General features: G+C 42.8%; 1 protein-coding gene across 3 annotated transcripts in view; it reads left to right on the top strand.

Annotated features, from left to right (window-relative positions):
* Positions 1–27,309, top strand: part of CGNL1 (cingulin like 1) — an 81,863-nt gene that overhangs the window by 22,882 nt on the left and 31,672 nt on the right. For all 3 annotated transcript variants that reach the window (XM_069982341.1, XM_069982334.1, XM_069982350.1), the window contains exons 3-8: positions 3,888–3,982; positions 4,596–4,689; positions 6,484–6,585; positions 7,176–7,324; positions 9,008–9,155; positions 9,750–9,962. In XM_069982341.1, coding sequence (XP_069838442.1) covers positions 3,888–3,982; positions 4,596–4,689; positions 6,484–6,585; positions 7,176–7,324; positions 9,008–9,155; positions 9,750–9,962 — 801 coding nt within the window. The remainder of the gene's footprint in view (positions 1–3,887; positions 3,983–4,595; positions 4,690–6,483; positions 6,586–7,175; positions 7,325–9,007; positions 9,156–9,749; positions 9,963–27,309) is intronic.

Raw genomic sequence — 27,309 nt, 5'->3', positions numbered from 1 at the left:
AAGTCACAACCATAAGAATTTGTTCCTGTGGTGAAGCCAGGAGTGATAAACTAATGGAAACAGGTTAGAAGCTGTTGCTGATCTGCAGGGTTCCATGTAGCTCTCCAATATATAAGTTTTCCTTCTGCACAAATGTATTTTCTTTTCTTCTGTGCACTGAATGTCTACAACAGTTACTTTTCTGAGCTTGTATACTTATTTAGGAACTTTCGAAGGCATGGCAAAACTTATTACATCATAACATAAAATAGCCATCAGCTATTTCTTCTCTTCCCACCATAAGCATGCACACTTGGATTGGCTAAGCCACCATTCACCTCTTTTCTGGGCTATGTCACTGTTATGCATCCAGAAACTGGCATAAAGATGTTTTGAGTGTATACTGTAGTGTACTCTTAGCACGTTTGTTGACTTTAATGGACCAAACTTACTACACTTTAGATTTTGCTTGGTTTGTCTTTTAAATGTGGGGCTCCAAAGTGTACTCACAAGTATTCTGTGTTTGGCCTATTAAAGTCATTGGTTGGTACTCTGCATTATACCTATACATACTTCCGTCATACTAGTGACCTAGCCTGAAAATGAGATGTAATAGGGCTTAAAGTGAATCTTTGCTGAGTCCCCCCCCCCAAACCACCAGTACCATTAAGTAGCTTTAATGAATCCATAGTTGGCTCAGAGCATTCATGCCTTAGGCCTGCAGCGTGCCTCCCTTGTATATAGGAGGACTGTCTGGCTGCCCCGATACATTGTTGGGGTGCTGTGGCCTCAGACATCCTAAAGTTAGGAAGAAATAGCACTTTATCTGTTGAAAATGTATTTATCCATTTTTAAATGCACAGAAATCCTTCATCATAGCTTTCATCATCATGCCATTACCATCCTTCCAGTTTCGTATTTTGATGCATTAAAGTGGCCAAGTGGTAAGCACTGTGATGTGTGCAAGGGAAACATTTGCATCCCTGGGACTTGGCTATATTGTCATAGAAATGATGATGTACTAGCCATTTTTAGCTAGAAGAACATGGGAGTGGAACTTGCTAAGGGGTTTGAATGGACAAAACCGGCACATTGCCAATGCAGTTTTTTAAAATATGCTGTGCAGTATTATCTGATATAATGGGATGCTGTTTGTGGGCCCTTTGTCAACTCTTATTAATGGAGGAGTGGCTGTGTTTCCACATTTGTGTTTCAGAGAAAATGTACTAAAATGCAGGTATTTTTTTTAGTTTGAGCTTGAGAAGCAGCAGCCAAATTGTTATTTAGCACCAGTCTATGAACAGTCTGATAACAGTGATCACATTGCAGAGCCGAGACAGACAATGTAGGTTCTTATTATATAAGCAAAAAAAACACAATAAAAACATAATTGTGAAAACACAGTCCTTACCCACACATCAGTTTTTTCTGCAGGATCAGTGGTGATCTGGAGAAATTATTAGTGTGGCATCCGTTTTTGCAGCTCAGCAAACACTAATAGGTCAGTAAAAGGCCACAGGCTGTCGTTAGGAAATGCTTCAGTGACATACAGATGGCACCAGGATGGCCCATCAGTGTGTCACTCATGAAAAAATTACTAATTTACTTCTAGTGGAGCTTCTGTTCTGAAAAAAAATGGACTGTATAAGTGCACGTCCTGCTAGCTTTTTTTTTTTTTTTTTAGAATGGATAAGTGTTCAAACATTGATCTGTTTTCAAAACAGATGTGTGGATGACCTTATTGAAGTCCTAGTGCCTTCTGTGCTGTTGTGGAGCCCTCTACATGGTGCCCAGGTATCTCTTTACATTTAAGGGTGGGACCAAAACTGGACTGCTTTCCAACAGTGCTCACACAGGCAGGTCCCTTCACTTGTTTGGCCATTCACGGGACAGCACTTCTCTCTGCTATGCTGTGAAACAGTGGTCATAAAAAAAAGCTCTAGACTGAACGTTCTAGCACTAGGCTCTGATGTGTTTTACAGTATTTTACTATTGATGTTAATGTTGGTGAGTTTGCACTTTGTTTGCAAGGTACTGCACAGGCAGAAGAGAGAGAAACAGTGACAGCACAGCAAGGAAAGTGCTGAGCTGCTGCCAATCACTGACTGAGACAGGACAGCACCACGGTCAGTGATTGACTGAGTGGCTTGTCACTTCAGAGCTGAGTGTAAAAGCTTTGGCAGCGTCTCCGGTCAGCGGGGAACAAGCAGGAGGACACTGGGGAGCATGGACAGGTAAGTATACATCTTTATTATTTTCTAAACACAGTGGTACATTGTTTTTTAAACGCTTCAATACTCGAAGTGCTTGGTACTCAAACAAAATCTTGTCCAGAAGTAGCACTCTGTTCTTAAACGTTTGCAGGAGCGTGATGGGCGGGGCAGTTTGCAGGAGCAGGGTGGTGCGAAAAGTTCAAACAGCCACCCTGCCTGTCTCTCTGCCTCAGCTGTGAGGAACATCCTGTGAAGCAGGGATTCCCTTCATAATGACAGGAATCCCTGCTCTAAACAGTTGTTTCCCACAGCAGAGGCAGAGAGAAAACTGTTTGAACTTCCCGCACCACTCTTGCTTCTCCTAGCTGCGGGGAGCACCCTGTAAAGAAGTGCAGATTCCTGTCATAATGACAAGGATTCCTGCTCTGAACGTGTGTTTCCTGCACCAGGAATGTGACAGGAATCCGCACTCCTTTACACTAAGTAGTGTTGCTGGATGCACCACTACTTACTGCTAGTCTTTACACTCTGTGGGCCGGGCACTCTGCACCTGATCAATTGAGTGTAGAATATAATTAAAGGCATTTACATTGTCCATGGGAACACACTGCTTGATTCTCTGACTGGCCTGTTCTGGAACAGCCTTCCAGAACCGATTGTGTTTGAGAATGGAGGTATTACTGTACTTTAATCAGCTGTCAACCCTGCACCTTCTGTTACACTTAGCAGTGCGCGGTCAGTGGCCAATGATTTTTTTTTAACGTGCTGTAACACAATGCTCAGCTCATGATCTGCTCCTCGCTGATCGTGTCTATATTTCACCGGGCAATATCTGCCCGAATCGACCTGATTGGGCACATTATCACCCCATGCAATAAGACACTTAGGGCCCTATTACACTGAACGATAATCGGCTGAGTTAGCCCTATCCAGCCTATTATTAGTAATAAACACAACAATCAGCCGATGACAACAATCATCAGCTAATGGTTGCTATAGGTTTGGACTTATAATTGTCAAGCGCCGACCGCGCATCACTTTGTGTAATAGCAGTGCGCGGCCTGTGGCTGACTATTTTCAAACTGTATACATTACCTATCCATGCTGCAGGGCTCCTCTTCCTCTGTGCTTCTCCCCGGGTCTGCGCACTCCAGCTTTAGAGCGGCCTGTCTGAGCTGACAGGCTGCTCAGCCAATTACTGTCCGGGACCGCCACAGCCAGTGATTGGCTGAGTGGCCTGTCAGCTGAGACAGGCCGCTCTGAAGCTGGAGCGCGGACCCGGGGAGAAGCAGAGCGCAAGAGGAGCCCTGCAGCATGGATAGGTAATGTATACAATTTATGCAAGGGCTGCAAGGACATCGGTAACTATGTCCATGCAGCCCTTGCTAAACTATATATAATAGGCCCAGTAAACAAGTGCTGATCTAGCAGATCGGCGCTCGTTTTACAGTTATTATCGGGCCCCCATCGGCCCGTGTAATAGTACCCTTAGCCTAACAACTGGCAGTGAACAGCAGATTGTAGGGTGAGGCACCTAGTCATCAAGACATTGGTGCTCTTTTTGGGCTAGCGAGTTAAGGGATTTAGAAATATGTTAGGAATAGCATATGCTGTCAAATGGAGGGAAGCTGTGTAAAGTAAATTAAAGTTTCAGGCACATGTATTGAGTGATGATGTCAATTTCTGTGTTTTCAGGTGACACCAGACCTTTTGAAGGGACAGCAGCAACTTGCACAGCAGACCAATGAGGAAACAGCAAAACAAATACTATTTAACTACCTAAAAGAAGGGTCAGTAAATGTACACTCATCTTCTGTGTACGTGTCTCATTTTATTGTTGGGTAATTGGGATTTAACTGCTTACCTCTTTACATTCCAGGCTGCACCTTTTTCCTCCATTTATTAGTATGTAAAACGTGTGTATTTGACAGTTCATTAGTCTCCTACAGTTATTACTGGAAGTGTTCACACTATTTAGTCTATTATATTATTTGTTCAGAGCCTCTTTATGATCGTACAATTCAGTACAGGAAATAAACTGGCAGCAAGTAAGGCCCTGTTCACATTTGCATTGTGCCCCTGTGTGGAGTTTGAATAGCAGATCCTATTAGACTTGGTGGAAGTTAAAGCACTGTGAACCACATTGGTACATGGTACATCCTCTTTAACCATACACACATATATATATATATATATATATATATATATATATATATATATATATATATATATATTCAATAAAATAAAAAAAGGCTGGCTATTATCTTTTAGTATGCCTAGTCAGACAGTGCCAGGTCAGATCAGTTATTACCATTGTGGAGGTAATGGTTCTGTTCTGTGAATTTTGTCGCAGGTTTTTTCAGTACTAATGCTTTTAAAGTTTGTCACGTTTCTGCTTTATAGGAGCCATGATAATGATGATGCAACAAAGAGAAAAGTCAATTTGGTTTTTGAAAAAATTCAGACCTTAAAGTCTCGAGCATCCAGCACAGTGCAGGTAAATCTTCTCTCTGCTTCGCTTATATAGTGTTTACATATTGCATGCTTTGAGATATGATATGGTTTATATTGCTTTGCCTAATGACCTTTTTATTAGTTTGAGTTTTCCTTCTGTTATATAGTACTTGTTGTGGCACTTTACTTTTATAAAGGATGGTCAATATTAACCTACTTACAGTCTGACAATGTGCCTTTTAGTACTGAACAACAGTAGGAAAAGAGTGTTTATTATCCCCTATATCCTACCACATTGGCTACAGTGGAATTGATTTATTTAGATCGATATTGACTCTGCAGAAGTTCTTAGAATTGGCTTTTTTTCTTATTTTCTTTCTGTGGGTCAGGAACACAACTGTGACCAGCTGAGCCTGGAATTAGAATGAGAATCACAATTGTTTGACTTCTTAAAGTATAGAAGCATTCTCATTTATTTTCTTAATCCAGATCTCATGACTGCCTACCAGAGCAGATTAAATACAGAATTTGGAGGCTCCTTAGAACATGCAGTCAGATGCATGTGCCCAGAGCCACATGATTATGTACCCTCACAAACAATAACCAATCTGTTAATTGACAATTCTGCTATTGTTCCTGGGTAGGAGTTTTAAAACTGCAAAAGTTATACAGTAGGTGTTTGGTTTTTTTTTTTAGATGTACAATGAAAGTTATGTAATATCAAGTTTTTATGTGCATTTGTTTTCCATTCTCTTCATTGTATGTTAGTTTTGTGCATACGCTACTGTGCTTGACTAATCTTTTAATTTGTAGCTTTGACTGGACTTAAAGGGAAATTTAACATTATTTTTTTGTTGCCCGAACCACAAGTCGTCAAGGCGGTACTCCCTTATTCCTGTTTGGGTACAGGGAGAATGCCACCGATCAAGGCTAGGGACTTGTGGTTCAGGTATGAAAGTGATGAAAGGTTTTCCTTTAAAGAAATCATGTGCATTTTCTGTAGGGGTTTTCTGGACACAACATACAGACAAAACACTGATCACTGACAACCCGCACTTCTGAGTAAATGGGAAACTTGTGTACTGACCTTCAGTTCTGCTGGTTTCTGATGATGTCTCACTTCTTGCATAACCAATCCCAAAGCTGAGTGGGGTAGCGGGACAGCACCAGAATCTGGCAGAAAAGGAGTGCAGCTGGGACTAAATGAATTCTCAGCTGGGGAGCAAGGCAGGGAAGTATGTGCTCTGTAAGGCTACGTTCACACTGCATTTTTAAATGCATTTTATTTTATCTGTTTCAGAATGTTTAATTTTCCGTACAGAAAAAATGTGGTCAGCCATGTCTTTGTTACGTTAAATTATTTTAGAATGTAAGTCAGAGGAATTATTTTGGAATGTAAGTCAGAGAAAAACAGATCCTGCAGTATGGCATACAATAGCATCAGTTTTTGCATGCGTTTCCTTTAAATGTATACGTTAAACGGACAGTGCGTATAGTTAAACTGCATGGCAAGTGGTACACAACATTTTCTATTTGCCCAGAAATAGCACCTACCCTTACCTTTTTCATCACAGACAGGCTTCTCTCTCAATCTATACCAATGTGTAACTTCTTTAGTTCTTTGTACTTGTTGTTTCTGTACTTACAACTATTTTTCATATGTATGTGCTTGGTTTTTATTATTATTAGTGTTATATGTCCTTATGCTGCAGTGTAAATTTAAACTTTACTATAATTTTTTTTATCACAGCAATACCTTATGCATGATAGTAATGTGGGATGTATATGCTGTAAATGAAACATATTTGTCCTTACCTTTGTTTTCTTGTTCTTACAGGCTCCAGACCCAACAGCAGAAATCAAGGTTTTGTCTGATCAGAAAAATGAACTTGAAAAGAAGGTTTCCACCCTCCAGAGGCAACTCGATGAACAGATTAAGGTACTGAACCATTTGTGTATTCTATTCTACCATACACAATAACTGACTGGGGAATAGGGACATCCAGTTAGCAGTTTTTTACAATTCCACAGTAGGTCTTCCACCATCCTTCCATCACTGATTCATTCTATTCATTAGGCCTCGGTGATCAGTGGGATCCATAGTAGCGTAATGTCACATGGTTGCATTATCCCGTGCTTGTATTTGGATATCCCATCCCATAGTGGTACAGTATGCTTCCTTTTAATCTGCAGCTTTCCCTATCCAGTAACAACTTGCCAGTCCCGCTTCTATCATGGTGCTGCACCACCACTCTCAAATGTGAATATATTACAAAAAATAGCATCCATTATTTGCAGCACTTCAGTACAAATGTGGCACAAATACTTTACCTCAAAAAGTAATCTAGCTGCAGATTGCCATCTTAAAATCCTGCAATAAATATAAGGTCTCCTTATTTTGGGGTTACCCAGGCAGTGTTCAGTTACTAAAGTGAGGATATATTATATGTGCACCTTTTGGGGTTGATACATGCTGTACTTGTAGCTGTACTTGTATTCTAGCAATGTGTTTTTGTTCTATGGACCAAGAATCAGGAAAGCAACAAGGAAGAGAAGACTAAGACAAAGGCAAATCTTAAAGACATTCAAGAACAACTTGAACGCAGCATGGAGGAGAATTTAGTTCTTCGTGGGAAACTAGGAGAGAGTGAGAAAGAATTAAGAAAACATCTAGAAGAGTATGTTTAGGTTAATCTTTTATTGTTTAACCACATTTCATACTGTCTGGGGTTGTCATAATAACTCTTATGTCAAGCAAATATTATACAAAGTGTAGTTTTCACTTTTTTCATACTTCTATTTGTTTTTAACATTGGTAGCATGTTGGTATATGTCCTTGTTGTTCAACCTGATATTTATTTACACATTTGGAAAGCCTGAGGTATATGTTGGCACGTGTAAAGGCCATATTTCACCAAAAGATTATCGGCCGTACTTGGCCAGTTCAGCAATATAAATTATTTGATCAGTATTTAGAATAGTATTTTGCATTAATACTTATTGATCAATAATTGAAAAATAAACAGAGAAAATACCAATTGGAAATAAACTGCATCTCTTCCGTATTTTGAATAACGTTCATTGTTTTGAAGTGTAGGCCGTTATTTCACATTAAATGACGGCCATCCACTCAATTTCAGCAGTGTGTGAGCATAGCCTTTCTGTGTTTTCAATCCACTTCTGGTTTTGGTTGCAAAATACTGACCAGAAAACTGAGCAAATATACTGTGTGGGAAATGAATCAATATAATACTTTCATTATAGCAGATTAATAGTAAAAAGGCCACCAGGACGACATGTAAGTGTCCCAGAAAACAAGCGAAAAGATAAATGATTGAGAAAAATGTAAATAATTCAGATTATTTCTTTTACGAGAGGATAGGCCAAATACCTTGAACTCCTTACTACTATTGTTTCGGGGGTGAACTGGGGTAAAAGTCACTCTTCTCAATACTTATAGCTTATAGCAATGTTGCTTGAGGTTCAAGCATTTTCTGGTTTGCAATCCAAAAGGTTTGAGTGCTGTCAGTAGCAAACTTATTTAAAAAATCTTTAAAGAGAACCTGATATGTTTTAACATGTCATTTGATCTGCCAGGATCATGCTATGAAGCAGGAAGGTTTGAGCAGATTAATGTATAATTTTGTGGCAAAAAGAAAATTCAGGTTAACTCATAACTCAGTTACCTAAAATCCTCTTAGTTCTAGGCCTAGGAGTCTTATAGGCAGTCCTTGTCTGTGACTACAGTTCTGTATATGCACTGATATGGAAAAAGCTTTCAGTCGCTCATTAGGGCCACCCCCTGGGCCCCTAAGCCTAGAATGAGCAGGGATTTAAGTGAATTATAGGTTCTGGTAAATCCTTTCCCCCTAAAATTTATAATAATCTACTCAGAAAGTCCTCCTCTATTGCAAGCTGCCTGAAGTTCAGATAGCATTTTCCATGTGACAGGTTTCCTTTAATCCAGCAGGCAATAATCTTTAGTATATAAAAAAAAGTTTGATAGTCTGGAATCCGTGAAGACCAGAATAGGTAGACTAATCTGAGAAAACTACTTAGATCTACTATAGAGGAGAACATTTTCTGCAATACTTTTACTGTACTTTTACTACTTGTGGGTTGAGTTTTTAGGTAAGGTGACAGGATGCTTTGCTCTCTTCTCTAATGTCACTCATCATTGCTGGAAGCCATAGGTTTTCTTTAAAGTAGGAATTCATTTCAATGTCGCCCACAGTTTAGCGAGTACTCTACCATCCATAAATTTGAGCTCCCATGCTAAGCAGTTTTCTGATGTGGTCTCGGGACACTTATAACAGCAAGTGTTTGTTTACTTGATGAGTGCTTGAATTTCTCCCTGACAGATTGTTTGAGCTGAAGATGGAGCAAGAGCAGTATCAGACTGAGATCAGAGACCTACAGGAGCAGCTGTCAGAAATGCATGATGAATTGGATAATGCAAAGCGATCTGTTGATGATGATGATGATGGGGAGAGAGAAGCTTTGATACAGGTCAGCTCTAAGACATTGCATTCATAGTTAGGATAATATTGTATGTGCTATCAACTTACAAGTCTGTGTTTTAATGGATCAAATGAATAACGTAAAAACATCATAAATCATAAAAAAATGAATTATGTTTTCGATTATATGTTTTTTGTTCTGGTTTAAAAGCAAATGATGCAATATACACTTTATTTCAATGCTTTCTTGTTTTGGTAAATGAACTAATTCTACTGCCTCTACTTCATTAGTATTTCTTATGTGACAATGAGATGAGCGAACCTCGAGCACGCTCTGCATTTGATTACCGGTGGCTGAAGAAGTTCCATGCAGCTCTAGGGAGTCCTGGAAAACCTGGATACAGCCTCTAGCTGCATCCCTGTTTTCTAGGCAGTCTTGTGCCTTATTCCCACTTTCCATGCACAGTCCGTATACACGGATGATATGCAACGGAATAGATTATGAAAACTCTTGACATTATCATTATGATGCTGGGAGCTCCAAAACAGTTTAAATGTTCGTGGTACTGTTCTGACACTGCCATACACAGTTGTATAAAGCTTTATTTTCAATGTGTTTGCTAAATATGAACTTTTATTTTAGGAACTTATGCACATGAAACAAGGAGTTGAAGAACTGTTGTTGGCCAGAGAAGAACAAGAAGACCTGTTAAAGAAGAGAGAACGTGAGCTTACAGCCTTAAAGGGAGCCCTTAAGGAAGAAGTATCAAGCCATGATCAGGAGATTGATAAACTGAAAGAGCAATATGAGAAAGAGCTAAAGAAGATGCGAGAGAGTCTGGAAGAGGCAGTCAAGGTAAGTTATATTACTTTAAAGCATGTGTAACCTCTATGATTTACAGAGACATCATAGTGCTTCAGAAATAATTTTAACTTTTATTAATGGCAACTAACATTTTACTTTAGGGTACAGGATCTGCAGCAGATTTGATGGCGCAGATTTGAAGTTGCAGATTCAAAGCAAATCTGTAGCTTCAAATCTGCGCCATCAAATCTGCTGCAAATACTGGACGTGTGAACGCACCCTTAATGTCCTTTATGACAATGCTGCCAGCATATAGATATTCTTCTCCCGTAGACCTAAAAAGGTTATTAATTTTTCTAACACGTCACTTTCACAGCTCCTTGGCATAATCTGCAAGGGTGTACTTCTCAGGCGTCAGATACACTTTATTAAATCTTATCTTGTGTACCTAGAAATGCTAGGTATGTACAGTGGTTTGAAGTTGTCAAAAAGCATTGTGCAATAACTGGGTGAGTCTTATTCAGCCTTTCTGCTGAAACTGACCTCCATGCACAATGCTCTGGGAGCCTAAAATCTCAAATGAAAATGCCATTTTTAAAGTTTGTCATTTAACATAATTTTGACATATTATAGAGACATGTCCACAGTTTTGGTCGATCGGGGTCTGATGAACACTTACACCCTGACTGGTCACTGGAATGAGCGAAGCGTTTGTTTTCCAGGTTCATTGTAGGAAATGAATTTTATAATAGGTTTATGGAATCCCTTGCCCTCCTCATAAGGCTGCAGAAGTCCATAGACTTAACCCCTTCCTCCAATATGACGTCCAGGGACGTCATGAAAAGCGGTGCCATTCTGCATCATGCTCTCCCTGCCTCCCACCACTGTGCCTGGCTGAGATCAGGCAGCAGGAGGAGGCTGTGTCACACAGCCTCCTCCTGCTGCCACTGCCCAGAGAGGAGCCGTCCTCCTCCCGCGCAGGTAACCCCATAGACACCGCGGTCGGTGCGACCGCATCGTCTATGGGGAGATCTGCTTCCTCTCGCCAATCGGGTGCTGGGAGGAGGCAGCTGCAAATGCTGTGCCGCTGCTGTGCTCCTCCCAGGCACTGCTCCCTTCCGGAGCCGACCCTGCGCTCCCTCCTTCCCGTGCTCTCCCTCCCCAGCCCGCGCTCTCCCTCTGTAGGTGCCCCCCCCTTCCCCGTGCTCCCCCTCCCCAGCTGGCTCCCTCTCCCTCTGTGGGCGCCCCCCTCTCCCTGTGCTCCCTCTCCCAGCGAACCCGGAGGGTAACCATAGCAACCCAGGTGCTTCTCAGTGCGTTTGGGCTGCTATGAATTCTAATGATCAGGCCCCTGACAGATCATTTAATATATAATGCATTACAGCATTGATCATGTGCTGTAATGCATTATATATGTGAAAAAGTGAAAGTAAAAAAAATACACTAAACACATACATACATACATACATACAGAAATAATTACAATAAATTAAATAAATAAATACATAATAAATAAAATAAATATAAATATACACATTCCACATCCCCCCTTTATTAATGATCCCCTATAAATAAAATACATTTATTTGTATATATGTACTTGAATGCTGCAGCCTCCCACCAGATCCCGCACCTTCCCCCTTGCCGTCTGGACACTGGCTGTGGTGAGTAATTGAACAAGCCTCAAGCCTGGTGGCTGGTTCAAGGATGGGGAGCAGGAGGCCCATATGTGCATTGAACCAGGCACCAGTCTTCGCTGAAACTGTTCAGGGATTTGATCAAATCCCTGACTTTCTTCGGGGAAATGACCCAACAGAGTGGTCATTTCATAATTTCCTGGGATTTGATCATTTCCCTGCAGCTGGTGTTTATGGGGAAAATAATTGCTTGCATTCAGCTGTTTTTTAACCAAATGTACGTATTTAAAAGGTCTTCCGAAAGGCTTTTTCTTTTTGAGGAAATTTGCTTTACACTGTTAACTTCAGTGTAAAAAGAATAAAAAATGATTGTTTAAACCAAGTTTTTATGTTAAACATATTTTTAAGAATTTTTTGTTATGGTTTTTCAAATTTTCCATTTCACAGTCTGTATTTTTAAAATCAAACTTAAATATTGCCGTTTTCATTCTGACCACTAAGCCTACAACTAAACTGAGACTTTCTTCTTTTTCTTTTCCTTCAAAACCATATATCAATCTGGAATCTCCTCCTGCTCTATAACATGCATTTCCTTTTAACCACACAAATTAAAATGTGTAATTTTGTTTTGTATCTGGGGGTTTTTTCTGGTCCCTGCTATGGGCTAATCTGTAGTACCCAGCCTATTAGACATCACATACAACTTTACCTTTCTAAAGGTTAGAAAGCACATACTGTTGGCCCACAAAGGATTGCTCCACTAACAAATAAGCCCTTTCACTACTAAAGATGTGTAATCCAAGCCATAGAAACCCTTTCCATTGTAACATGTAACCTCATTCTTATGCTTAATTATTTTTACATTTGTTGAATTCCGTTTTATGCTGTTGATGTTGACTTTACAATTCTTCAATTATCCCAGTTAGTCTCTTTTGACTGTAGTGACTTTAATCTAAATGTTGGCCTTAGAGTTTGTAAAAAGAACATTGTGTTACTGTGAAGTCTAATGAACTAATCTTTTCAGCCCTCTGTTTGAGGCTTTCTGGTCTTGACCTGATAATTCCCAGGAATGAGACCACATTCTAAACTTTCTAAGAAATGGAAGCATGTCAGCAGCCCAGCGCTGATTATCTGCTGGAGAAAGGGGCTTTGATTGCATTTCGTTCTTCACTATCGGCCTGTTGTATCTGTGAAAGGATTAGCAGAGCCTCTGATGGATGCTAATTAAATAGAATTATTTTATTTGGCTGTGTCAGCAGAAGAGAAACAGTGATGTATGCATTCAGAAATCGTGAATGTCTCATTTAGTGTTAAGCCAACAATAGCTTTAAGGGAAACTACTGCCAGTCACATGACTCCAGGATCTCACAGCCGTTACTCATTGACCTTTTAGCAGTATGGTTAGTGAGAACTGAATGACCCCATCATCATGGAAGGTTTTGGGTAATTCTACTATCGAATAGGTTTGTTGACATTGTAAAATTGTCAGTATTAAAATCATAGATCTTTGTTCTTCAGAATGAGCTGAGTCTAAAATATACTTATATTGTGAAGGTTAAATACAAGCTAGTATACAGTTCACCAGGCCAAGCAGACTGTCTAATAGGTATATCCGGGTGTCCTTACGTGTATGAGGAAAGGAAGACTGAAATAAAACACGTCTGACTTGTTTCACAGACAGCTGCCAGAGGTGACTTGCAATGGCTTGGTTTCCTTCCCTTAGTTGAGAACATTTGCAGTTTTGGCTGAGTCTGGTAGTCATGTGTATTGGGGATAGGAATACTGTAGTTATCAGTTTGCTTTGCTGACCGTTGTCTAAAGTTTATGGCCACCTTTTGGCTAGTTGTCTGTAGGCATGTAGAAGAATTCTCTATTCTATCTAATAATTTCTGAGCGATGGTAAACAAGATTTATCACAAACAAGTAATGCCATAGACACAAGCGCAAAACACAGCGTTTTATGTTTTGACAGCATATCTTGTTCCTAGATTGCAGATTTTCTCTCAGATAGTTGCACTGATTCTGGAGTTGGCTGGTTGTATGTGAAAGTTGCTTAGCTGAGAAGCAGAACAGAAAATAATGCTCCTTCCAGACCCTGTCTTGGTTCAGACGCTTGTAGGCAGCAGACAAAGAGCAGCCACCAGTGAAGGGCCCGGTAATTAGTAACAATTCATTGTCCTGTCTGAGGAGAGCAGAGTCGCTGATGACATATCTGTCATAGATTTTTCATTGTCTGACTCCAAAACAAGTGAGCTAGTCATTCTGCGGAAAACTCTCAGCTCTTTTCCTGTATGAACTGTCCCAGGCAGGGAGGGCTCAGCAATGTTACCATCCTTCCTCTTGCCTCCACCTTGTATTGGTAGGCCTGAGAATAAATCTGTGTTTATTGTACATTGAGGCCTTAATTGCCGAGTAATTGCTTTGCCTTAATCATTAGCATATTGAACACAAGTCATCTTATGTTTCTGCTTGGTGAAGATGAACAATAATTTTACTGACTCTACATGCAAAGGAATAGCTTTTGATATACTGGTCTCCTGTCCATGAGATATAGTTGAGCTACGGACATGGTTTGTTTTGTGGGAATTTGTCACATTCTTATTCACTTTAATCTGAGCTATGCTTATTTTAAGTTTTATGATCGCATTGTAAATACAAGAAAAACATACAATGCGCTTCATGTCTAGTTTCTCTGACAACGCTTTTCCCCAATATTTAGCAGAAAGGGTAATACTTTCGGGCAAAGCTTTTTTTTTTTTCTTTCTTTTTTCTTTGTTGTTTTGTAAAAATAGGCGCACGGAGGTGGTAAAGAAAGCAAAACAATATCCTATACTTACCTTCCCTGCTTCACTGCTGCTGTCACAGAGCACTGTTCCAGTGTGCAGCACTACCTATACTTGGGGTTGTCACATGAAGTTGCCCACCCAGTCAGAGAATCCAGAAGTGTCCCACCATGTGCTGCCCTTTTGGATGAAGCGACAGGATTGTGTGGGGAAGGTAGAACTGTGAAGATAGAAGTCCCCCCGCCCTGTGTAACAACTCTTTAAAATGATGTCAAAGCATATTTGTTGTTAGAGAACCATAGGGTTCTGTGGAATCTGTTGGTTTTATTTTAATAAATATTATTACTATCTTTAAAGGGTGTAAAATATATAGACTGGTGTAAACTGCCCACAGCAACCAATCGCAGCTCAGCTTTAACATGAAAGCCGAGCCGTGATTGGTTGCTGTGGGCAGTTTATACAAGTGTTTATTTTACACCCTTTGATAAATCTGGGACCATATGTTTAATAAAAGTTGTGATCTGCCCAGGCTGGGACCTTCTTTGTAATGGAACACTATAAATTTGCATTGTTAGCTTCTTGTGGCTTATGGGCTGTCACATCAGTGCTTCTCTCTTAGGCTATGTTTCCACATGTGCCTTCGGAGTGTGGGACACTATTGTAACATCCAAAACAAATGAGGAAAGCATAATCTGAGGTTGAGAGTTTTCCTATTTACATTTAAGAGCATCCCTTAAACAGAAAATGCTGCTGTAACAAGTAAAATATTGTGCGGACAAACCCAGTTCACTTTTTTTCACTGGGGTCCATCTGGTTTCTCTCATGGTGTCCAGCATTTTACTGAACAAAATCCCTGCATACTGCACTATTTTGTTTGCCATTTTTCTTTTTTTTTAAATTCTTTATTTTGAGGTCACAAAAAGGAAAGGAACAGACCACACTGCTCCGCTCCTTCCCACACACTTATGGAACAGTTAGAGAAGGGAAACGAATAGGCAGAAGTAAGAACAATAACTACCTGGAAGTTAGCAACTCAGCCTAACCCAAAATATTCGCTTACGAAAGAGCCGAGAATGGCGGCTGCCCCCCTCCGTAACCTCGATGGTTTTATTGTGAGGAGATAAGGGTCCCCCTCAGGGGGAACCTACCTTTGCCTTTAAAAAGACGGAGGAGAAGAGAATAGGTAAAGTAGAATAAGAAAGAAACAGAGTAAGGTAGATAAGTAAAGAGGGAGGCAGTAAGAGGAGGGGGGGGAGGGTAGGGGGAAGGGTTTAAGGGACATTAGCGACAGCCGCCACCGCTATACCACCGCCGGGCCAGCAGATAGGATTTAGGCCGGGTCTAGCCCACTCACCAAGGCAAGATATTCCGGGGTACTTTTGAATTCCATCCAAGGGAACCATGTGGAGGTGAACTTCGCGTTAGATTCATGGAGGGAGGAAGTCAGGTCCTCCATATACAGTAGGTCATTGACCTTAGAAATCCAGAGTGTAAGTGGTGGTGGTGGTGGTGGGGGGGGGGGGGGAGTCCTTCTTCCAACATAATGGAATACATACTCTCGCTGCCATCACCAGGAATTTTAGCAATGACTTCTTGTAGAGCCTTATCGGGAGTGGGCAATGGTGTAACAAGAACAGGGCGGGAGTCACAATGATCCTCCGCACTTCATCCCAGAAAGGAGCCAGCACGGGACATGTCCAAAAAATGTGCAGATGTGTACCCTCAGAAGTTCCGAACCTCCAGCACATCGGATCCACATCCGGCCAAATAGAATGAAGCCTTATAGGCACTCTATACCATCTGGTAAGTATTTTATAGCCAGCTTCCTGATAGCCTGTACACATGGACGACTTGTGGACTAAGGTAAGGACCCGGTCCCTCTGACCCGAGGATAATGTCACCCCTAAGTCCTCCTCCCACTTCAAAAGGAACTCGGGGGGCGGTAAGTCCGGGGGGGGAGATCAGCAAGGCATATATGCTCGAAAGGGTATGTCTCAAGATCCCCCCCTTCCAAGCATAATTCTTCAAAGGTTGTGGCAGCGGAGGCATAGGAGGTCGGTAGGGGCAGAGAGTTCAAAAAATGTCTAATCTGAGTAACTCTCCACGGGCCTAGAGAGACAGGCTCCGTAATCCCACCCAACCTGGAGGTCGAGACCCACCCAGACCCTTCACGGAAAAAGGACATTCTGAACCTACCCGCCTTTTATCCAGGCCCTGAACACTGGGTCAGTGAGACTCGAGGGGAAAGAGGGGTTCCCCAGGATCGGAAAACAAGGAGACCTATGAGGGAGCATGTGAGAGCGGCTGACTACCCCCGCACAAGTTAGAATGGTCGGGCCAACAGTAGGGTGTGAGCGCAAGGCAGGGACGCTGGACGGGTGCAACCACGGTAGGCAAGACAAGGGAACATTCGTGCAGGACTGTTCCACCGTCACCCATGGCTTCATATCACCATGTCTGCACCAGTCCACCACCCTCGTCAGGAGAGAGGCCTGATGAGACAGTCTCATATCCGGCAGGCCCACCCCGCCCTGAGACTTAGGTCCACAAAGGATGGTACGCCTCAAGCGGGCTGGTTTGTTGTTCCAGACAAACTTGACCTGCATAGATGTAACCGCTTTGAAAAATGAGATCGGAATTCTAGTGGGGACGCATTGAAACCGATACAAAAATTTGGGTAATATGGTCATCTTTAGTATGGCACATCTCCCAAACCACGAAAAGTAGCCCCTGGACCACACCTCGCACTGAGACTGTATTTGGGACAGCAAAGGAGGGAAATTCAGTGAGTAAAGTTTACGCAGGTCGGACGGAAGGCGTATCCCCAAATATCGGATCGCCTCTAGAGCCCACCGAAAGCGGAAGGAGCCCTGAAGACCGGACACCACTGTCTCTGAGAGGCCGATATTTAAGGCCTCGGACTTAGTGAAATTAACTTTGAAGTTAGATAGTCGGGCAAAGTTTTCCATTTCTCTCATCAGAGAGGGGAGAGAGATCACAGGGTTGGTAATATAGAAGAGCAAATCGTCCGCATATGCAGAGACCTTATGAGTGGTGTCACGGATCGGTACTCCACCCACATCCGGATGGGCCGGATCGTGCATAGAAAGGGCTCCAGCACTAAAATAAATATTAGGGGGGATAAGGGACAAACTTGTCTTGTCCCGTTCTTAATCGTGAATTCATCGGAGAGGAGGCCATTCACCCTGACACGTGCCCGCGGGGTGCGGTAGAGAGCCGAGATCCAATTCATAAAGTTGTGACCAAGGCCCAGACAAGTGAGAGTTTCCACATAAAAGACCAGTTTATTCTATCAAATGCTTTTTCCGCATCTGTGGACAAAAGCAGCAACGGTAGATCAAGAGATTTGGCCTTGTGAATTAGGTCTTTGGCTCGTATGGTGTTGTCTCTAGCCTCTCTCCCCGCCATAAAACCGACCTGGTCAGTGTGAATGACCTCCTCCAAGGTCGAGGATAGTCTAGTGGCCAAGATTTTTGTAAATAGCTTAAGGTCCACATTTAGCAGTGATATGGGACGGTATGAGCTGCACAGCGTGAGATCCTTTCCCTCCTTTGGTATCACCGAAATATGAGCGCGTGTGGAGTCCAGGGGCATTTTTCCCGTGTCCGAGACCGCATTAAAGGCCTTGGAGAAGTGCGGAGCTAACTGAGATTGGAATAGTTTGTAGTATGCTAGGGTGAACCCATCCGGGCCTGGCGTCCTCCCCGTTTTGGATTCCTGAATTGCCACCAAAAACTCCCCTGCAGAGATGGGTCGCTCCAACTCCTCCGCCACTGTCCCCCACAGTCTGGGCATCCCTGATTCTGAGATGTAGGTCCGGATACGGTCCCTAAAGTCGTGGCTAGCTGTAGTGGGATTAGTCGAGTCCACGGAATAGAGGTCAGCATAGTAGATCTTAAACGCCTCAGCTATATCGGAAGGGAGGTTTAGGGGGGCGGCGTGGTCAGAGTGTATAAGGGGGACATAGGAGCGTGTTTGACATTTTCTACAGAATCTAGAGTGGGGGATACTAATGAAACTCCCAACACTGTGTGACTAAAGCCTAAGAAAACAGGAAAGTTCATAACCGTATGTTGAACACCACAACTATATGGTCATTTATATGTCTTGTGTGGAAATCCTTTTAAAGTTCCTCTCCACCCAGTAGGACATAAGGTCAGACGCTGGACCAGTTTCCAGTAAGCCTTCACTTGCTACACTAAGCTACACTTTGCTTTTCTCTGACTGCTTTTCACTTTTTTTCCGAAGGAAGGTGAATTGTACTTCTTGTTTACATTGACACCTTGTTCATATGTTTTCCTGTTTTCTTAGTCTAGACAATATTTTACTTGTTACAATAGTAATTTCTGTTCCAGAGTTTGAGGTGGAAATCCGCTTTCGGTTGAATCAAAGAGACTTGGCTTCTTTTCTGAGCTGAGGACGATAGCCTAGTTTCCTCCTGCATCCTAAAGAAAGTCCAGCAGTTCATGTCAGGTTCTCTCTCCCCCTAATGTACATGTGAATTTACTAAACTCGTGTTCAAGCCTGCCTTGCTACATCTAGAATAGGAGGTACCAATATCCTAACATATTGGAAGGGTCAGAAACATAGATTTGTAAGAAATTAATGTTGTATTCTTTGTATCTAAATTAGGGATGCCTTAAGTTTGGCTTATGTTAAGTGAAATGAAATTCCTTGTAGATTGAGAGAGTGACCAGCCATTTGGCATAGTTGTGGGTGGCCTGGCCATTACAGTGCTGGCTTAGTGCACATAAACCCTATATATTTCTCTGACTGCATTCTGCATTCTAGACATACTGCTGCTGTGCTCCTAGCAAGTTAGCTGACCTGTTTTGAGGATTAGCCTACTGGCCGGTTTACATTACTCACATATTTCTTTAGGTTCCAGGTATTCTGGTTATGTCTGGCCACACATGTTTGCTTATTTCACTGTGTAATAAACCTTTCAGCATGAGTCTTTGTTCGGGCTGAAAGAGATCAGTTCTTTAGTTGCCCTGATCAGTTACTCCAGTGTAGTAACCTGTGGATGAACTAAATGCTTTATAAGGGTGGGAAACGTATGCGTCATGTTGACCGCTAACTGGTTTTATTTACTTATATGACTGATAAAATATTGTTTCCAAAGTAGTTGTTGTATTATTCATCCCCCTCCCATGTCTTACAGCCTGTGAACTTTTGTTCCTGCAAGACCATTGCACAAATTTAAAGGGTTTTTATTACCCGCCCTGCTGAATGAATTCTGTGCTAGTATAACATGGCTTCTCGGACTACACATGCCTTTATTTTGTCTTCAATATGTAGTGTATAAATATAGGAATATCCCACATTCAGGATTTGCCCTAGGCAATCTCTGACGTGTATTCTGCAAAAAACCATGTCGGAAATCCGTAGCTGACACGGCCACGAATGTGCCAGCTAATCTGGATGAGGATTAGCCTTATCGTATTGCATTGGGGCTAATCCACGGCTTTTTTGTACGGAATTCATGCAAATAATGAGTGACCGCTGCACGGTCACGGTATGTAGCACGCCATTTACTAATGTTAGCAGCCTTGATGAGGATTCCTATCAAATCGTGAACATAAAAGACACAGGCAGTTTATTTTAACAGCCATGACTTGGTTGCACTTTTAAAAAAATATCAAGGGACTGAATCCAGTTGGGGTGTACACCGCTCTCTGCTGGCAAATTACCAAACTACTTCCCTACAGCGGTAACATCTACAGGAATTAGGACTTACATGATGTATTTACTCATATCCTCATCTGTCCTGTTTTTTCCCTGTGGGCAGTGATACATGAAAAACACATGCCTAGAAAACGGTGGCCTTTCATTCACCTCAGTAGGCTCTCTAGCTGGCATGATGCATATTTAACTCTTGTGCTCTTTGATTTACTTTACACATTCTTCTACTTCTATAAATGCTTGCAATGCAAAAAAAAAAGAGATTGTATTAGAAAAATATCCTAAAGGCCTTTCTGGGGCCAGTGTAGTGTTGTTTAAATGCGGACCAATAATTTCCATACCAGCCAGCAATGCTGACAAACAAGATCTGACTGTAAGCACTCTCCAGTACCTCCTAATAGTCCTGTCTTGGCCCTCTTCCTTTTCTTTGTCTAATGCTCGTCCTGAACACATTTGGAGCATGTCAAGCATTAAAGGAAACATTTTCATTGTTTCCTTATTTGTTTAGCCTATTATTCTTATTTTCTGCTGACACAAGCAGTGTACGGGCACCAACTTTTGTTGTCTTGTTAAAGAGAGGGGAGGGCAGATGCAGCATGTTTTATGTAGTGTGTGCCTGAACCTGATTCTTTTTCATGAACTGCACTGGTAATTGTAGCTGGAATTTATAGATGGATGGATAAGCTTCTTATTAAGTGATTATAACACCCAAAAATAGACTGCATAGTTCACACATTTCTAGTCATTTTAAAGTAAAACATATTGTCTTGTTAGTGTGTTATTTTCTATGTAGTGCCTTTTTTCAATAATGTGATAAATTATCTTATACGTTTTTAAGTTGTAATTAGAATTTGTATTAACCCCTTAACGACATCGGGCGTAAACTTACGCCCTCGCGCCCTGGTACTTGGCGCATCAGGGCGTAAATTTACGCCCGATGTTTCCCCGATCGCTGCGTGTTCACACACAGCGGTCGGGGAAGATGGCCTGCTATAAATCATAGCAGGCCATCTTAGCTTCTCGGCACGGGGGGTGGTTAACACCCCCCGTGCTTACGATCGCCGCTATAGGCTGATCAATTCAGATCAGCCAATAGCGGCGATCGGAACCTTTCCGGGTCATCGGCGACTCGATGACCCGGAAAAAAAATGGCGGTCGGTGCTGTCCGAGGACGGCACCGACCGCCATTACTGTAAAAAGTAATGGTGATCGCCGTGCCACCGGCCCGATCGCCGTGAACGGCCGGCCGGCCGTTCACGGCGATCGGGCCGGTGGCACGGCGATCAGAGTCCCACAATATAGTAAATACCTGCCCTGGACCCCTCAGCTAGGTAGCCGAGGGGTCCAGAGCAGGTATTTGTACATTACTCACCTGTCCCGGGCTCCTGATCGGCGTCTTCTGGGTTCGTGGCGTCCACGTCTTCGTTCGGGTCTTCGGCTTCTTCCGTGACGTCACGTTCGGCTTCTCTCGGCTATTTTCGGCTCCAGCGTCGGCACTTTCCGTATTTTGCGCTCTGCTGCCCTCTAGCGGCTGATATGTGTAATACACTTATCAGCAGCTACAGGGATGTTCAGAATGTAGAAATTTTTTTTTTTTTTTTTCAAATTTTTTTTTTTCTATTTTCCGCACCCTATCGCCGCTGAGTGTTAATCAGCATCGCACAAAAGTGCGCTGCTAATCAGCAACTCCTCCTTTTTGGCGTAGGGTGTTTTTTTTTCTATATTCTACTGCCACAGTCTGCTAATAAGTGCCGCACATAAGTGCGGCATTTATCAGCAACTCCTTTGTTGGCGTAGGTTTTTTTTGTATACTTACTGTAAAAAAAACACGTAAAAAACACTACATTACACCACACTACATTGAATAAAGTTTGACACTACACCACTACATACCCCATATACCAATCCCCGTATAAAGATGGCCCCTAGGGTGTTTTCGGCGTCAGAGGGATACGTTATTATTGCCTCCGACACCGAAACAGCCAGTGAGGATGAATGGGGGATCCTTCTTTCCTCCATTCATCCTCATCATCCTCATCATCCAGTGACATGTCTGGGGGTAGCGTAGCGTACGCTGCCCCCCAGACACGTCTTTTCCGCCAGTACCGTCCCAATAAGAGATGACGGTATGGTGTGAAATTCTACACACTCTGTGACAGTACCTCAGGGTACACTTACAGATTTCGGGTACGTGCACACTGCGGAATGGCGAAGGATAACCCTTTGTGCATTCCACAGCTGGCACCCACCGGCGGACTGATGCAGGGGCGCGTCTCCATCCGTGTCATAGACTCCATTCTATGCACGGGCGGAATCCGTCGTCCATCCAAAGAATGAACACGTTGGACGGAGAGCGGAATCCGTCCGTGCATAGAATGGAGTCTATGACACGTGTGGAGACGTGTGCCTGCATCAGTCCGCCGGTGGGTGCCAGCTGCGGAATGCACGAAGGGTTATCTGTCGCGATTCCGCAGTGTGCATGTACCCTTAGAGTGTATGTAGGAAGGGACACCCGAATCCAGCCCCCAGATGCCCCCTCCCCGCCCCCCCCCCCCCCCCCCCATCCTCGGAGTTAGTGGGAAGATCGTCCGGGAACTGATCTTCCCACTGCTGGATAAAGGTCACCACCACCTGTACGGGGATAACTTTTATACCAGCACCCCCCTCCTCTGGTCTCTCGCTGCCCGAGCTACTGTAGCTTGCGGCACCATCCGAACATATCAGAAGCAGTAATAGCGCCCTAATATTTAGCAGCCATGGAGCGGCCCCAGCGCTTCTGGATATGAAGGACCCCGTATCGCACCAGGACAACATTTTCCAGGTGACGTCCCCCACACTGGAGAAAGGGAGACCCCAGAAGAAGTGCAGAGTGTGGCGTAACAGGGGGATCAGGAAGGACACCATTTTCCCGTGTGACACCTGTCCTGATCACCCCGGTCTCTGCATACTGGATCGCTCCAAGGCGTACCACACGTCACTGGGGTTCTACATTATCTAAATTCTGTCCCTTATTCCTATTTCAGGGGTCACGTTGATCCAGGGATTATTCTGATCGCCATTATGGAGTCAGGAAGGAATTTTTTCCCTGTGATGAGGCTACTGTCGTCTGCCTTACGAGGGTTTTTTTTTGCCTTCCTCTGGATCAACACAGGTTGAGTTTGATGGACACCTGTCATTTCCAACCTTATAAACTAATAATTGGCCTAATACCCCCAAATAAATTAGAATTGTCCCTTTTCCCCAGCTAAGTAGGTATGGCCGCCATTCCCATTAGAGGATGCCATGATGCAATTACAAAGCCTCTGTGCGGCCAGGACAGTAGAAACCCCCCACAAGTGACCCCATTCTGGAAACTACACCCCATAAGGAATCTAAGAAGGGGGGCAGCGGGGATATGGCCCCCTGGTGACGGCCACATTTGGGACGTGAAAATGAAAAAAATTGTATTTTTTATTTTCTCGGCACATGTTCTACGTAAGTGCCCGTCACCAGTGGGGTCCATATGCTCACTGCACCCCTTGTTAGATTCCTTATGGGGTGTAGTTTCCAGAATGGGGTCACTTGTCGGGGGTTTCTACTGTCCCGGCAGCACAGGAGCTTTGTAATTGCGACATGGTCTCCATCCTCCATTCCAGCCTCTAAATGGCGCTCTGTCCCTTTGGTGACTTGCCCTGTGCCCATATGGCACATTATGCCCACATGTGGGGTATTTTCGTACTCAGGGGACACTACCCTACACGTTTTGTGTTCATTTTCTTTTTTAACCCCTTGTGGAAATGGAAAAAAATCAAGGCTAGACCAACATTTAGTGTAATTTTTGTAAAATTTTTACTCTAAATCATTAATCTTGTCATGTTTTTTCATTTTCACAAGGGATTAAAAGATAAAAAAAAACATTTAATGTGTAGAGCAATTTCCCCTGAGTACGGAAATACCCCACATGTGGACATAAAGCGCCATGCGGGTGCAGGGTAAGCCTCCAAAGGGAAGGAGCGCCATTTGGTTTTTGAAGGCTGGATTTGGATGGAATGGCTTTCGAGGGGCCATGTTGCATTCAAAAGGCCCCTGTGTTGCCAAGACAGTTGAAACCCCCCACAAGTGACCCCATTATGGAAACTGCACCCCTCAAGGAATGTAACAAGGGGTGTAGTGAGCATATGGACCCCACTGGTGACGGACACAAATGTGGAACAATGTGGCGTGAAAATGAAATATTACATTTTTTACACTATAATGTTGGTTTAGCCTTGAATATATCATTTTCACAAGGGGTTAAAAGAGGAGAAAAAAAACAAAATGTGTAGCGCAATTTCCCCCGAGTCCGTAAATACCCCACATGTGGACATAAAGCACCATGCGGGTGCAGGGCAAGCCTCCGAAGGGAAGGAGCACCATTTCGTTTTTGAAGGCAGGATTTGGATGGAATGGATTTTGAGGGGCCATGTTGCATTCAAAAGGCCTCTGTGTTGCCAAGACAGTTGAAACCCCCCACAAGTGACCCCATTATGGAAACTACACCCCTCAAGGAATGTAACAAGGGGTGTAGTGAGCATATGGACCCCACTGGTGACGGGCACAAATGTGGAACAATGTGGCGTAAAAATGAAATATTACATTTTTTACACTATAATGTTGGTTTAGCCTTGAATTTATCATTTTCACAAGCGGTTAAAAGAGAAAAAAACACACAATATGTGTAGAGCAATTTCCCCCGAGTCCGTAAATACCCCACATGTGGACATAAAGCGCCATGTGGGCGCAGGGCAAGCCTCCGAAGGGAAGGAGCGCCATTTGGATTTTGGAGGTTGGATTTGGCTAGAATGGATGATGAACGCCATGTCGCATTTACAGAGCCCTCGTGCTGCCAAAACACTGGAAACCCCCCACAAGTGACCCCATTCTGGAAACTGCAGCCCTCAGGGAATCTAAAAAGGGGTGCAGTGAGTATGGACCCCTTGATGACGGGCACATTTGTGCCATGAAAGTGAAAAAATGAAATTTTTCCCTTTCACGTCACATTGTTCCACATTTGTGCCCGTCACCAGTGGGGTCCATATGCTCACTGCACCCCTTGTTAGATTCCTTGAGGAGTGTAGTTTCCAGAATGGAATCACTTGTGGGGGGTTTCCAGTGTCTTGGCAGCACGAGGGCTCTGTAAATGCGACATGGCCCTTGAAATCCTTTCCAGTGAAATTCAGCTTCCAAAAGCCAATTGGCGCTCCTTCCCTTTGGAGGCTCGTCCTGCGCCCCCTTGGCACTCTATCGCCACATGTGGGGTATTTCTGTACTCGGGAGAAACTGCGCTACACATTTTTTGTCTTTTTTTGCCTCTTATCCCTTTAAGAAAATGAAAAATTGAAGGCTAGAACAACGTTTTAGTGTAAAAAATAAATTTTTCTTTTTTCACGCCATATTGTTCGGAAAATGTGTGAAGCACCTGTGGGGTCCAGATGCTCACCGCACCCCTTGTTACATTCCTTGAGGGGTGTAGTTTTCTAAATGGTGTCCCTTTAGGGGTGTTTTTTAGGTTTTGACACCCCAGAGCCTCTGCCAACCTGAAGTGGTACAGTCAAAAATGACCAAATATAACGGAGGCGTTGAAATTCACTAGGCGCTCCCTTATATCTGAGGCTTGTGGTTGCGTCAAATAGCGCAATAGGGCCACATATGGGGTATTTCTATAAACTGCAGAAACGGGGCAATAATTATTGGGGTGCATTTCTCTGGTAATAGGTTTATAATTATGAAAAATATTGGATTACAATAAAATCTCTGCACAGAAAATTAAAATTTTCAAATTCCTTACACACTTAGCTTTTATTTCTGTGACTCCCCTAAAGGGTTAAAACACTTTCTGGATGTGCTTTTGCAGAGTGTGGGGGGTGCAGTTTCTGAAATGGGGTGCTTTGTGGGGCTTTCTAACATACAGGCCCCTCAAATACACTTTAAACCTGAACAGGTCCCTAAAAATATCTGATTTTGAAATTTTACTGAAAATTTGGAAATTTGCTGCTAATGTTTTAAGCTTCCTATCATCTAAAAAAAATGAAAGATAGTTTAATAAATGCTGCCAACATAAAGTAGACATGTTGCTAATGCTATTTAATATATAATTTATGTGGTATAACCACTTTCTGTATACGCAAAAAAGTTTCAAAGTTGGAAAAATGCATTTTTTCAAATTTTTTCACATTATTTGGGTTTTTTTCATAAAGATTTGTTATGAGTATCGACTCCAATTTACCAGAAATGTAAAGTACAATATGTCACGAGAAAACAATCTCAGAATCAGCCGGATAGGTAAAAGCATCCCGAAGTTATTAATGACTAAAGTGACACTGGTCATATTCATAAAATTTGTCTCTGTCATTAAGGCCATTTCAGGCTCTGTCCTTAAGGGGTTAATTCAAGGGTTAGTAAATTGTAACTTAAAGTGACACTGTCACCCCCTTTTTATCTTATGACTTCTCTACACAGGTGTAAAGGGTAAATTTACCAGTTTTCATACCTTATTTTACATCATACGTTATGGTGATTGTTCAAGAAAAAATCTTTTATTATCTGCAGATTGTGCTAAGTAGGCGGAGCTTCACGACAACTGTGCCACTTAGCCCCACCCACCACGCCACTGCAGGCCCCACCCCTCTGTGACATCAATGGCACATAGGTCCCGCCCTCTTGATGCCCATTAGTATGGGCCGACCTAGAAGGGGTGGGCCCTAGACCTTTAGGCCAGCCTGTTACAATTGTTGGTGAGGGGGCGGGCCTATGTGCCAATGACATCACGGAGGGGCAGGGTCTATGGTGGTGCTGTGGGTGGGGCTAAGTGGCACAGGTGCCTTGAAGCCCTGCCCACTTTCCACAATCTGCAGATGATAAAAGATGACTTTTTTCTTGAACATGCACCATAATGTATGAAGTAAAATAAGGTGTGAAAACTGCTAAATTTACGCTTTACACCTGGGTACAGAAGTCATAATGCAAAAAAGGGGGGGGGGGGTGATAGTGTAACTTTAAGGGTCCATTCACACATACAGGATCTGCAGCTAATTTGATGCTGTCTTTATTAATTTTAAGGCTCTTTTACCTGGGCGATTATCGGGAGGCGCGTTGCTAGAAACACTCCTCTGGTCGATAATTGGCCTGTGTAAATGTTTCAGCGAGGAGTGTGAAAACCGCTGCTCAACCTTCTGATCGCATCTTTTGTTCAGGCCACAAATTGTATTGCTTTCAATATATTAAAATGGCCTTCTAGAGGGACTGTGAACGAGC

This window comes from Dendropsophus ebraccatus, chromosome 1 (genome assembly GCF_027789765.1).
Source record: "Dendropsophus ebraccatus isolate aDenEbr1 chromosome 1, aDenEbr1.pat, whole genome shotgun sequence".
NCBI lineage: Eukaryota > Metazoa > Chordata > Amphibia > Anura > Hylidae > Dendropsophus > Dendropsophus ebraccatus.
Note: the sequence above shows the minus strand (reverse complement) of the source record. Positions and strands in the feature narration are given on the sequence as shown.